The 14542-nt window shown below is 50.0% G+C and overlaps 1 protein-coding gene across 2 annotated transcripts in view; it reads left to right on the top strand.

Annotated features, from left to right (window-relative positions):
• Positions 1-14542, top strand: part of PIP4K2A (phosphatidylinositol-5-phosphate 4-kinase type 2 alpha) — a 180633-nt gene that overhangs the window by 147025 nt on the left and 19066 nt on the right. For both annotated transcript variants that reach the window (XM_002717397.4, XM_051820700.2), the window contains exons 5-6: positions 1153-1299; positions 5840-5878. In XM_002717397.4, coding sequence (XP_002717443.3) covers positions 1153-1299; positions 5840-5878 — 186 coding nt within the window. The remainder of the gene's footprint in view (positions 1-1152; positions 1300-5839; positions 5879-14542) is intronic.

The raw sequence follows: 14542 nt of genomic DNA, 5'->3' as shown, positions 1-14542 counted from the left end.
AAATATGTCATAGGCATACTTTTTTTCTGAAAAGTTTTTCCTCTGCTTTTAAGGAAAGGAAAACTTTAAACTTGCTCTGGACCCTGTTTATATTATGTCTGCCAGTCAGGAGACAGCGCCATCTGGTGGGCCCTTGGAGCTGTTTGGAGAATGGTCATTAAAGACTGAAGGCCATGTTGTGTTTTTGCAACTCACTTTGGAAATGATGTCAGCCCCGGGGTTCATCCAACAGATTTGGTGAATAACAACCCGGAGCCAGAGAATCCCCGTCTGTGTATAGAGCAGGAGCAAATGATCCATGGTAGCAAGGAGACCCGTTCTTGCCCCTGCTTAGCTCTAGATGTTAAAGTCTCTGGGAAACGAACGCCAGAACTCAGCCCTGCTAACTCCTGAGACCCAGCGCGGTACGGTTTCCTCCTCCATTGTGGCTTCAATGCTGTTAAGGAAGCTAGCATCCCCCACGAGAGTTCCTGGGTTCAATACCCAGCTCCGGCTCCTGTCTCCAGCACCCCACTGGTGCTGACTCTGGAAGGCAGCAATGGTGGCTCAACTCATTGTGTTCCTGCCACTCATGCGGGAGACCTGGATTGAGTTCCTGGCTCCCACCTTTGGCCCCAACCAAGCCCTGGCTGTGGCAGGCATTTGAAAAATGGAAGCTATGTATGTGTGTGTGTCTGTCTGTCTCTCTCTGTCCTTTAAATAAATGTTTAAAAAAGAAATAGCAGCAGCAGCTAGTCTTGATGGTCAAGTTGCCCAGCCTTCCCCTTGTAAAGTCATGGTCAGGGATTCTGGAGTAGATGATAGAAGGCCTGGATGGAGTGTGACCTCACCTCAAAAGAATTTCAGGAAGGACCAACCACTTGTCCTGTTGCTTCGCACTGTTATATCCAAGTTATAACTTTACAAACGAGTTTAAAGTGTTAGGAAAAGGATCTCTTCGGAGATAAAACGGAATTTTCTTAGTATCTGTGTACAAGTGGCAAGCACAGATCTGATCAGTAAACAGTGCAAGTGTGGTGATCCCGTGTAAACAGGACCTCGCTGGCTGAAGGGTTTTCCTTTGCGTGAATGTCATCGGCAGGAGAGTTGTGCTTTACGTCTCTAGAGCGTGTTCTGATTGGACCTTCACCATTTTCTTTGTTTTCCCTGCAGTACATAGTGGAATGTCACGGGATCACTCTTCTCCCCCAGTTCCTGGGCATGTACCGGCTTAATGTCGACGGCGTGGAAATATACGTGATTGTTACCAGGAATGTGTTCAGCCACCGTCTGTCTGTATATAGGAAATACGACTTAAAGGTGAGATTACTTCTGGTAATGTTTGTGCAGGGCCTCAAGCTCACTCATCCATCCAGTCCGTGTCATAGCCGACGATACAAAGTGCCTGGGCATCGCTCACAGCCTCCGGCTCACCAGCTGATGGCACAGTTAGCTGCCCTGTGAGCTGTCGGTGCTTCCATGCTTTGGAGACGCCGTGTCTGTTCACTCTGCACCAGCTGTGCACCAGCCCCTGTTCCAGGTGCCGGGATAGTGAGGGGTGCCAGGCAGAGCTGATGCTGCAGGGGCAGTGACGGGCACTGAGTGGACATCCTCAGGGTGCAGCATGTTGGGGGCAGTCAGCGCTGCGGATAGAAGCACACAGGCTGTCGGGAGGAGTCACTGCAGCCAACTTGAGGAAAGAATGTTCCTGGCAGAGGGAACGGTTGGCACACGGGGCCCAAGACCAGTCACTTTTCGGCACTTGGAGTGAGGGGAGCCCTGGGAATTCTATAGAGGAGCACGATCTGACTGCCAGCATCACCAACACAGGGAAGCGTCCAAGTTAGGGGCTGGTGAACTCCGACCTGCCCTGCTCTGGGGAGGGGGCCGTGTTTGTAATAAAGTTTTATTGGCACACTGCCATGCACATTGCTTCTGGAGTGTCTGCGGCGGCTGTTGCACGGACGCAGAGGTGAGCAGTCACACAGGAGACGGTCCTGGACCACCAGGCCTCAAAGTTGACCCCGTGACCTTTCTTAGGAAGTCTGCCAACCTCAGGTCTGCATCAGTTGGTTCTCAGGTTGATTTCTTTTTTAATTTCAGGTTCTTTTTGTTCATGTTCTTAAAAGAGCTGTGTTTATGAATAATTTGCAGTATTAGAACTTAAAGTGAGAACTGTGAAGATGGGTAGTTTATTGATAAGAGTGGAGAAGCCATTAGTGAGACAGGCAGCATCGCTCGGCCTTTCCGCCGGCCTCGGTGACGGCCGGCTTACCGCGAGGCAGCTGCAGCGTCCCAGCTGACTCCGCTGTCGGTGTCGTGGAGAGCACTCTGACCTCTCTGAAGCTGTGCACTTGGGAAAGGAGGTTGGGAGTGCCACGGTCACTTCTTCTAGATAACTGTGCATATTCTTCTTTGATACTACACCAAAACTTGACGAGAGGTTATTCCTCAAAGTTTAATTATCGCATGCAGTCTGGAAACCCATCAGCGAGCTCTGTGTATTCCTATCATGAAGACCTGTCCGTCTGGCGCACGCATCAGTCTGAACGTGTGATGTTGAGAGTCACCCATGTGGGACGTCTGGTTCCCTGCGGTTCGCGGCTCTTCCAATCACTGACCTGTTGCATTCTGCAGTGTTAAAAAGTATTGCAGCCACCACCGCTGTTAGCAGAAAGGTCTTCCGCGAGTGAGGAAGCTGTCAAGCTCAGAGGGATAGATACACGTTTCTCAAAATTCTGGTTTTCAGTTGAAAGTTCAGATTGAATCATGGGCCAGAAGGGCTGTCCGTGGGTTTCTGTGATGCGACAGCACACGCACCCCCAACACACACAGACACACAAGCCATCGTGGCTTCGTTTGGTGTTGAGCAGACATCTGCCACAAGCCCAGGTCTGAGTAAACCTAGATTATAAATTCTTTCAAGTAAAAATGCCGTTTGGTGAAAAAGGCGGCTAGTTCAGCTTGTAACTCAGACTATCCCAGAGAGGGGTCTTGAGAAACTGTTCCTTTACAAACACAAGTGCCTTGTGCGTACGTGGTGCTCAGAACAGTGGCGGGGTGGTGGGGGGGGGAGTCCTCCAGCATCACTGCTTGATTAAGTGAATTGTGTTGCTCCTCATGCTTGCTCGGTGCCTGACCGTGGAGGATCGGGGGCTCACATACAACCAACAAGTCGCGATGCCAACATGTGTGGCTTCAGCGGCCGCTCTGCAGTGATGGGAGACCTCCGCAGTGATGCCAGTCCGTTCCATTTGTCAGTCGCAGTCACTGCTGGCACCCTTGGTGCTTGTTTTCTGCTACGCTACCAGCAGTGTTACAAAGCCATCATTATTCTTAACAGCACCCAAGGTAGCAGCAAGACAGTGGAAAGAGAAAGTCATGTCCCAGTCATATTATAAAAGTAGTTGTATCTCTGCAGACTCCTGAAGGGTCTTGGCACCCACCCACCCTCTGGGATTCTTGGGATCGTGCTTTGAGAAATGCTAGTGCCCATAAAGAAAGTGCTCTGGGCTTGTCCGCAGCCTCTGACGTCCTTGTAAACTAGATCAGCTTCTGAAAGGCGGCCTTGCTCTGGCCTGTCTCCACGGCTTGGCCCCTGGGGAGATCCCAGCCAGCGCTCAGAACTGCTTCTCGAAGCCTTTGTGGTGCCGCCGAGGGCAGCCTGCCTCCGTGCGGGGAGCCAGAGGAGCCTCTGGAGCTGCGTGCGCTGGTTTTATGACTTGTTAACTGAGTGCAAGTTGCTTACCCTCTGATCCAGTTTCTTCATCCGTTAAAACAGGGATACTGTTACCCCCATGTGCAGCATGGTGAAGGTTTGCTGTCGTGTCCAGCGTAAGGCGTAGCATGTGGGAATTGGTCGGCGGGTCTTAGCTGCCTCATGCATTCCACTGGGTGTCGAGGTGCTTGAGGGCAGGTGTTCTGTCCAGTGTTTTTTTTTAATCAGCCTCCAGCGCCTGAGCATACAAGGAATTACACGTCTGGGAACCACATCTTGATGTCAGTTATGCATGGAGGTTGGAGGTTATTGTTTTAATTTGCCTTGCACGTCACGCTTTCTCTCTTTCACTCGTAGAATAAGAAATCCTCTTCTTGCCAGGACTTGGCATTGTAATGGAATCTGCACGTTTCCCATCATTTCAGGGCCCAAACTCTCAGCCTTAACTTATTAGGCTAGCTTTCCTATTTTTGTCTCAGTTGTGGTGAGGGGTGGGGGGGATTTAAACTGGGGTGGGTGTACGTCCAGGCTGATGGCCCCTGCATTTACACAGAGATCATTCCCCGGGAGTCAGAAGCAGAGGGACTCACTGGAGGGAAGACACGCGCAGACCAACTTCCTGGTTAAGATCACAAAGTGGCCTGAACAGTTTGCCCCCAGCCAGCAACACAGGCAGTGCTCACATGTTAACAGATGGCCCCGTCTGTGGCTTTGTTTTTCTAATCTGGGGATATCCTTCGTTGGAAACCAGTGTGTAAAGGAAGGTATTTGTGGCCCACATTCAGGAAGCCCTCAGGGAAGGAAAGGAGACCACCGCAGATGACCAAGTGGCAGCTGTTGGCAGTGCCCCTTGGCTGCCTGCTGCACTGCTGCTGGGTGGTCCCCGGGTTTCCCTCGTGAGGCTCTGACATCACCCATCGTTGGGGAGTCAGCCTTGTGCTCCTCCATCTCGTCCTCAAGAAACGTGGAGCCTTTCCCTGGGCTGGCGCAGGGTCTCGCAGATCCCCCGACACCGGCCTAGGCCGTGGAGGATTGATCTTGGGGAGGCTGGCCGTCTGGCCGTCTGGCCGTGGCTCCCCTCCCCTCCAGCATCTCTCCTGGGGCTGTGAATTACCCAGGGCCTGAGCTGCCTTGTGAAGCTAGCCCTGGAGTTGAAGGTTCAGCTCCCTGGGGGCCAGTGGGACCACTTTCACTTTTCCCAGGCCACCTCATGCGTCCCAAGGCACTAGGCAAGAGTCAGGCAGACAGGTAGCTCTGCCGACCTCGTGGCAGCGTGTGTGTCCAGTGCTGTGGGGAGACCAGCCCCAGCCACTTCCCAGTGACACCAGCACCTGCTGCAGGTGAGATGCCCAGACTGCCGCTGGGAGCACACAGCACACACAGCCCTCATCGGGCGGCACACCGAGGCCTCCCCACCCCCGGCCACTTGTGTCCCAGCTTGTCCTCTGAATTAAAATCTGCACACACAAAGGCAAGCTTCCCTGCCCGCCTCCTACCCCAGCTCACCTGCAATGACCCAGAGCTCTGAGGCATGGCACCAAAAACCAGCACCGTGGAGTAGACAGTGCTGAGGGCAAGGCCCATGTTTTCTGCCACCCTTTCCCTCCGCGCTCTGCATAGGGCCTGGCACAAATGAGGAGCCAGCAAACGTGGGTCTCTGAAGGAACCTCTAAAGCACCAGGAAAGTCAGACAGTGCCCATGGGGACTTATGGTGCAGGAGAGAAGGCGCGGCCGCCAGAACCTGCCATCAGGGGAGAGAGCAGAGTTTCGGAGACAGTCAAGGGCATCTCGCCGGGGAGGGGAGCCCGAGGCCCCGCGGTTCTGGAGCCAGACGATGGCCTGCTGCCCCTTTTGAGGGTAGGAAGATACCGTGTCTGGCAGGGGATTCAAGACGTGAGTTTAGCAGATGATTGCTCTCATGCTGGTCAGGCTTGTGGGTTTCCAGCCGGCAGGCAGGGACTAGAGAGAAGGCAGGGCGGAGGGGGGTGGGCAAGGGACAAGACGCCTGCAGAGGGCAGGACATGCCCCAGAGCCGGGCAGCCCATGGACCGACCCCGCCATGACCGATTTCCTGTTTCACAGTGCGCGGGACAGCACGGTGCTTGGCATGGCCATGTTTTCATTGTCTCTTTGTGTTTCAGGGCTCAACAGTGGCTCGAGAAGCTAGTGACAAAGAAAAGGTAAGCACGTGGATACCTCCCTCGCCGCAGCCCCAGGGGCCTGGGGAGCTGCGCATCTGTTCTTCCAGGCCGGCATGGTTCTTGGCGTTTCCCGGCCACTGCGGCCGGCGGGAAATGCCTTGTCGGTGGGGGCTGAGGCGCATGCTCTTTCCTGAATAGTGACTTAGCTGTTAGTTGTCGGTGTGGTTGAGAGGAACATTTCATGCGCACCGTGCTCGAGTAGACACAGCCCCTGTGCAGTAAGCTTGAGGTCAGGGCTCGGCTCCCCAGCTGCCCTCCCTGCCACCTAACCAGCCGTGACCCTCAGGAGGCCTCCACACGTCCCTAAGCCTGTTTGCCCCCCTGCGGAAGCCTTGGCTTGGATGAGCTGCACACACTTCTCCAATGATACAAAATAAAATGCAAATAGAGTACTTTTTCACTTGAAAATTAGGGGTGAAGGAGCTACCTCTTTTTACCTTTTCCTGACTTGTTGAGCATTAGGTAATATTTGTACCACGTTAGTTTATTGTATGAGAGTCTAGACAGAGTCACCTTGAAAGATCTGTTTCGATGAGAAATTGGGGCATAGCTTCCTGTATGTGAACCTCACTTGGCCCAAACCCTCCTGTGCCGATGTGAAAAGTGAGCCTCGACTCCGTCGTTCCCGCTTGTCGCCCGGAAGCGCCTTTCCTTGACCATTCCGTTGGAAAGCTGGCTCCAGGTGCTGGCTGTCCGTTTTGTAAATTACATTCTTTTACAGTGATATCATGCATTTTTATACTAATTTTACAAATTTGTAGATCTGTGGGGCTGGGGCTGTGGTGTGGAGTGTTGGGCCACTGCGTGCAGTGCCAGCTTCCCATATGAGAACCAGTTTGAGTCCCGTCTGCTCCACTTCCAATCCAGATTCTAGCTAATACTCCTGGGAGAGCAGTGGAAGATTACCCAAGTCCTTGGGTCCCTGCACCCATGTGGGAGACCAGAAAGAAGCTGCTGGCTCCTGGCTTTGGCCTGGCCCAGCTCTGGCAATTGCGGCCATTTGGGGAGCAAGCCAGCAAATGAAAGATCTTTCTCTTTCTCTCTCTCCCCCTCCCTCTCTCCCTCCTTCTCTGTGTCTCTGCCTTTCATATAAATAAGTGAACAAACCTTAAAAAAATTTATAAATTTGCTTTCACTTATTCATGCTGAGGTTTTTGTAACTATCTTTATGGTTGCTCTTCTAGCTGCAGAGTTAAAATAATGAGCCAGGTGGACACATCTGTCAAGGGATGCAGGTGTCAAACAGGAGCTAGAGATATTACCTGATGAATACTCTGCTGGGACACCCAGAGTGCTCTCGAGCTCATAGCAAGAGTGCCTGACTTGGGCTGGACAGCATCAGGAAAAGTCTTCTGGGAGGAGATGTTTGGAAACCAAAAGATAAGTAGGTGTCAGTCAGAACAGCAGGTGCAAGTTCCCCCTCCCTGGAAGGAGAGATGAGGCCACAGCAGAAGACCAGGCCAGTTGGAGAGTGTAGTAGGTGTGGATAGATCAGAGAGAGTTTGGAAGAAGAATTAGAGCCCGTGTTGTGGTACAAGAGGTTAAGCTGCTGCCTGTGATGCTGGCATCCCATATCAGAGCACAGGTTGGAGTCCTGGCTGCTCTGCTTCTGATCTGGCTCCTTGCTGGTGCAGCTGGGAGGCAGCAAAGAAAGACCCAAGTGCACTTGGCCCCCTGCCACCCAGACCTGGATGGGTCTGGGCCCCCGGCTTCAGCCTGGCTAGCCCTGGTTGTTGCAGACATTTGGGGAGTGAACCATTGAATGGAAGATCTCTCTCCTCCTTTCTCTTTTTCACTCTGCCTTTCAAATAAATAAATCTTAAAAAAAAAAAAAAAAAAAAAAAAAAAAAAGAAGAAGAAGAAGAGGAGGAGGAGGAAGAATCAACAGAACTCAGAACTCAGAGATGGAATGTAGGAGGGGACTGGTACCCAGGAGAGAAGTGGGTTAAGGATGACTCCCAGGTTTCTGATTTGGACAGTTTGGTGAGTGTTCATGCCACTCACTGAAACAGGAAGCAGGGCAGATGAGCTGGGGAGAGTTGTGTTTGTTTATTTGAGAGGCAGAGACAAAGAGCTGCCAACTGCTAGTTCACTCCCCAGACATCTGCAACAGCCAGAGTTGGAGCAGGCCAGAGCCTGGAATGCAGTCCAGGACTGGAGAAGCAGCCTACAATGTTAGCATGGCGTCAGAGCAGGCCGGTCTTGGCTGGAAAAGAGAACTTGGAATCTTCCCGGGACAGGGAAGCACATGAAGTCACCAGGAGAGTGTGGAGCGGAAGAAAAGCATGTCAAGAACCAGCCCAGAAGAATGTCATCGCTTAAGGAGAGGCCTGCGAAGGCTCAGCCAGAGATGGGAGAGGAGCCAGAAAGCTCTGGCTCATTCATGGAAGTCTTCCTTGGGTGTGGATTATGAGCAAGCACCTGCCAAGCTTCGTGAGAATGCTCTGGGGAACAACTGCTCAGTCCCTACCCTTACCACACTTGCAGTCTCCTATGGCCCAGAAACCACAGACAGAGAACTTCCAGTATTGGCGATTCCACAAAACCAGGGAAATTGTAGACCGGGAGTTATCCATGGGACCCAACGGGAAAAACACTGGGGAGCTGGCCGGTGAGCACAGCTGTGTAAGTTGGCACCAGATGGCAGTGGGAGGCGAAGTGAAGAAGAGAGAAGGAAGCTTAACAGAGCAACCTGCTTCGCCTGTTGTGTTCTGCCTGCGCATTAATGGATGTGTCCCTGCTGTCGAAGCCCCCATCACAAAACAAGGACCTGCAGTGGTCGTGTGCAAAGTGGTAAAGAGGCTGTGCAGGGTGGCCACATTCCCCATCAGAGTTCCTGGGTTCACAGCTCGGTTCAGCTTCTGATTCTGCTTTCTGCTGAGGTGCACCCTGGGAGGCAGCAGGTAATAACTGGGTCTCCACTGTCCACCAGGGAGACCTGGATTAAGTTCTGGGCTCCTGGCCCAGCCCAGCTGTTTATGGACATTTGGGGAGTGAGCCAGCAGATGAGGAATCTCTCACTCTGCCTCCAACTCTGGTTCTAGTTGTAGCTGCAGCTCAGCCTTTCTAATAAGCAAAAAGAGAAGACAAGGGTGAGGCTGAAGGGAAGGCACAAGCATTTGATGTTGTCTTGGCTGTAGCGTTTCCTCAGGCACAGAACGTTGAGTTCCCAGTCTTGCTCCCCACTGTTCTGCATGTTCCAGAAACCAGGGCATTAACCACAATCCACTGCCCTGCCCACCAGAAATGGCTCGCTCCTTTATTGGTGTAGGTTTTTCCTGGAAGAAAATGAGAATGTAGAATTTGTTAAATCAGCTGAGTCCACTAACACACTTTGATCCTGCTCCTAATATGAATGTAAGTATGTAGTAGTTGTTTCTCCAAGCATCTCCCTTGGGAGTGGGCTTAGAGAAAGGACACAGCTGGGGCTGGTGTAGGCATAATAGGTTAAGCTGCCACCTGTGACTCCACAATCCCATGGTGGTGCCCGGTCACTCCACTTCTGATCCAGCTCCCTGCTAATGTGCCTGGGAAAGCAGCAGGAGACGGCCCAAGTGCTTGGGCCCCTGCACTCATGTAGGAGACCCAGAAGAAGCTCCTGGCTCCTGGCTTCAGCCTGGCCCAGCCCTAGCCTTTGTGGCCAGTTAGAGAGTGAACCAACAGATAGAAGATCTCTGTCTCTCCCTCTCTCTGTAACTCTGCCTTTCAAATAAAAGAAACTTTTTTTAAAGAATTATTTTATTGATTTCAAAGACAGAGTTACAGAGAGAGAGAGAGAGAGAGAGAGAATCTTCCATTCTGCTGATTCACTCCCCAAATGACTCCAATGGCCAGAGCTGAGCTGATCCGAAGCTAGGAGCCAGGAGCTTCCTCTGGTTCTCCCACGCAAGTACAGGGGCCCAAGGATTTGGGCCATCTTCCACTGCTTTCCCAGGCCACAGCAGAGAGCTGGATTGGAAAAGGAACAGCTGGGACTCGAACAGGCACCCACTTGGGATGCCAGCGCTGCAGGCTGGGGCTTTAACCCACTGTGCCACAGTGCTGGCCCCAAAACCTTTTTTTTTTAAAAGTGCATTTTGCACATGCAGTCTCGGTGAACGTTACACCGTGCAAACATGGTGGTTTACAGCAGTGTCCCAAGGAGGAATACAGGAAACTAGACTTCTGTTGGGGCCTGGGTGTGTGACAGCTCTTGTTGTAGAAGGCCACCCTTCCTCCCCTCCTGTTGCAGATGCTCACGGGGAAGGAGGAAGGGAAAAGCAGTCAAACTGGGTACCGCCAAAGGGGAGTGCACCTGTCTGAGAGCTTGCACCTGACACAGCAGCTTGTTTGTAACCTACAGATATTTATTGAATTGTAATAGCTTAAATGAATTAATGAAGCTCAACCGTTAAAAATGTTGTGGTTTTTTTTTTTATTTTTAAGTTTTATAAAAAAGGGATTTGTTCTTTGTTTTCTACCAACTTCTGGATTTTCTTTCCATGGTCAATCAGGTGTTTTTTACTCATCTAAAAACCTTACCATTCTTTGTCCTCACAGATCAAACCGTCAGTGCCACCAAGGGATTACTCGTCCCTCTGTTTTTTTGATATTTGGGGAAGGCTAAAAATATTTCACTTCTATATTTAATAGCCTTTTCTAAATGAAATCAAATTGTTTGCAAGAAGGTTCTTTTCATTGCTATCAATGTGTAACTATTTCCCCTTAAAATGATTGTTATGGTACGAAGAACAGTTTTCAGAGACATGCTCCATTGACATGGCTTAATTAGTAATCGCAGTTCTTACTCCTCTCAGATTTTCTTTCATTTGAGTCATTATGACTGTTTTAATTTCGCATACTTTTCACTTGTTGGTGACAAGTTTTGAAACTGTCATTTCAAATATTTAGTGATATAGGTGCAGACAAGTCCCATCCCTTAGTGTTCAGCTTGACACATAATTAGTGTGATTTGTATTAGCATAATAATGCAGATGGAACTGAAGGAAATAAAGAAGTAATATTCTAGCAATAATGGAATCACTTTCATGGCAACAAGTATCAGAACACGCATGTACAGATGTCTTGGATTTTTTTTTTTAAGAGCAGAACAGTGCTTCCCACCACCCCCACCCCCCTTTAGCCGTTGTCACATTCTGACAGCTGCTATGACTTGTTTTATTCTTTAATTCTTTCCTTTTTAATGGAAGGGCATCTTCCATTCATGGCTCCAGCAGTTTTGCCTCCTCTAAATGAGACAGAGAAACGCAAATCTCCCTGGTGGTCGATCTTTTCACAGCTGCGCTGCAATTCCAGTGTGACATCAAATTAGTAATTACAGCTGAGCGCACTGCGTCTTACAAATGACAGTCTTAGCATGCTGCCAGCTAGCAAGCTGCTCAGCAGGGCGTCCAGGGAAGTAAAAGAAAACATAACTGGACTCACTTGATTTCTGGGGGATTTGACCTGACTCTTTAAAAAAGCCCGTGTTCTGGAGAGAGAGGGAGGGAGAGAGAGAGGGAGTCGGGGATTCACAGATAGGCATTTTGTTCATCCTTCTGCAGCTCTTCTCGAAACTCCTGTCTGATTTTATTAGGTAAAGGAAAGCCTGTGCAACGGAGTCAGGGGTTGCACTAAGAAGACTCCTTTTAACACACAGCATTCCCCCTGGAACTCATCTGAAAGAAAACAGCTGCCCTGCAATCGGCATTTGTAGAACTGTATTGGCAATAATCATTGTTGACACTTTGATAATGGGCTACAAAAAGCCGCCTTGTCGATTCTTTTGCATTGTGAATTGCACTAGCAATTAAGAGATGTCACCATCTCTGACATTTTATCTATTACTGAGTGAAGGTGCGGGGAGAATTAATCATTAACGCCCTGACATCTAAAAATGCTCTCCTAAACCAGTTTTCAGCATTTCCTTTGTGATCTTTAAATTGTAACCAATTATAATTAATTACTCCCTCCATATCTGGTCCTTTGGGCTACGGTTAAAGGCAAGGTAACAGCCAAGAAGGCACAAGAGCACAGCAGTGCGTCCTTTCCAAAATCTGTCCTTGCCTCTCAGCTTAAAAAAAAAAAAAAATGCCTCTTTGCCCACTGTGGGCAGAGAATCTGTTCAGGGAGATTGTTGAGGTTTGCAGGCCCTCTGCTCAGCCAACTTAACCTTCTTTGGTATGATTCATTTTCTTCCGAGGTAACATCTGCCTGTGGACCAGAGAAAGCTCTTTTTAAAAAAAAAAAAAATTATTTATTTGAGAGGTAAAATGAGGGAGAGAGGGAGAGAGAGAGAGAGAGAGAAGATCTTCCATCCGCTGGTTCACTCCTCAAATGGCCACAAAGGCCGGAGCTGTGCCAATCCAAAGCCAGGAGCCAGGAGCTTCTTCTGGATCTCCCATGCAGGTGCAGGGGCCCTAAGCACTTGGGCCATCTTCTACTGCTTTCCCAGGCCACAAGCAGAGAGCTGGATCAGAAGAGGAGCAGCTGGGATTTGAACTGACACCCATGTGAGATGCAGGTTGAGGCTTAACCTGCTATGCTGCAGCACTGACCTCCAGAGAGTTCTTAAAAGAGAGCTTCTGGAGGAGACCTAATAGAGGGTTAGGGGTGTTGCTGAGGGTTGACATATGACTTTATCCTCGTTGGTAAAACTGAAGGACTTGCATTCTCGTGAACCTTTCCTGGACCCTTGTCCAGAGATCCCAGTGCAGCCATAGACCTCACCTGGAGAAGCCATGGGCTTGACAGCGCCGAAATCCCATCTGCTTTAGGAATAGCTTATGGTGATTGTTGAGATTGGCAGAAAGAAATATCCTAACTCTTTGTATCTATAGATGCCTAAGCAAGTCTTAAGAACCCTGCACATAAACCAAGAGGGGTCTTCTGGGAAGCAGAGTTTTTAAGCTTCAATTCATTTGGAATGTTTCTTTCCTGGCTATTAGGTGTGACTGTGTGTGCGTGTAAGAGAGGGAGAGGAAGAGAGAGAGGGAGAGAGGAGCTCATGCAATGACTCTTATGCGCATTTTGAATCCTCCTTCCTGACTTGTCGCTCCCCGTCTTCGTGGAGGAACGACACAGGACCCTGCGCTGTTCTTTTGTCTGCTTGGCCCTCCCCGGGTTTGCTGCTGGTTCTTCCCGGGTTGGCTACCGACCCTTCCACCTCCGTGGAAGGGCAGTTCCCCCTAGCCACTTTCCCCACTTCCGCGGGGGAGTGGCACACCGCCGGCCGGCTCTCTCGGGGGCTGCACAGGTGTTCCTTCAGATAGATGGTCCTTCAGATGTTCCCTGGTGCATGTTGTCTCTCCTCCTTTATAGTCCTCTTCCACCAATCCCAACTCTGCTACCCACACGCCGAGTACGCTGCTCTCCTCCAATCAGGAGTAAGTCCTACAGTTTATTGGTTGAACTGGAGGCAGCTGTGTAGAAGCTGTTTCTCCCTTCTCAGCGCCATATTGTGGGAGAGCAGATGCATAGAATAAGTCTTAATTCCAGTAACTTAGTCTAGTCCGAGTTGCTCCCCACACTGACTCACTGGCTGATGGTGGTGTATAAACTCTCAGTTGCATTAGATTAGTTTTCACTGGAATGACATGAACACAGAGTATCACAAGCCCGCGTGGAGCAGTGCCGTTAGATAAGGGAATCTTTTTAAACCAGCAACTCTTACTCGGTTAGTTCTAGAAGGAGTTGGGAGTAGAGAGATGTCTAAAATTCAGAGTGTGGCTTGAGTTTAAGCCAAACTGCTGCAGGCATATAATTTTTGAGATAATAAAATACTGATCTTCACAAGGTTAGGATTAAACCAGAAATGATAGCACTTAGCAAAACTTGTTGCATGTTCTGCCCTTGACACTTCTTAGATTATCACCAGGGACAGGCAGGCATGCAGCAGATCTGCAGACTGCTCCCAACCTGACTTGCAGGTCCTGCTACGGATCTCGCGTGCAGCTGAACTGGCACGCCACAGCCAGTGGAGAAGGAACCAGACTGTCACCTTTGACAAGGCCACTTCCAGCGTTCAGGAAAGCATCACAGTGCTTGAAAAGGAGTTCCCCTCACTGTTTACATTTCAGGTTGGGAACTGCAGGGGACGCGCCAACAGCTGCGGCTCATCAGCCTCAACTGCAGGCTGACCGTAGGCTCCCCCCAGTTTCATGCTTCTCCGTTGCAGCACAGACCCGCCTGTCGAGGTACATTCTCTTTGCACATTTACACTCAGGCGAGCAGGTTCATCGTAAAAGTTAGGATTCACATGTGAATGCTGGTCGCTGATGTATACTTTCTCACTGTTTTACTGTGAATCTGAGAAGTTAGTAGTAGCCTGTTGGGTCATTTCCCAAGCCATGCACTGGCATAGACATTCTACGTATATGGTGAGGAAAGACTGTGGCGTGTACTTTCCGTGAGAGAACACCTGTTATCTGTACTGCTTCAGTGTGAACTTTATCCATATTCTCCAGTTTGCCTTTCCATGTATCAGATTTGTGGTTTGGATGTTTTGAGAAGCAGAACGGATTTTACTATAAATCTCTAGCATCTCTTCTTACCCCCAAATCCATACCGCATACATGATGTTATTCCATCGAATTATCTTTATCCAAGCTCCACTGTAAGGATTACCTAAAATTCCCTTCCTTATGGAAGTGTTTCTGGAGTGTA

Source organism: Oryctolagus cuniculus, chromosome 13 (genome assembly GCF_964237555.1).
Source record: "Oryctolagus cuniculus chromosome 13, mOryCun1.1, whole genome shotgun sequence".
Lineage (NCBI taxonomy): Eukaryota > Metazoa > Chordata > Mammalia > Lagomorpha > Leporidae > Oryctolagus > Oryctolagus cuniculus.
This window is presented reverse-complemented; position numbering and strand designations above follow the sequence as displayed.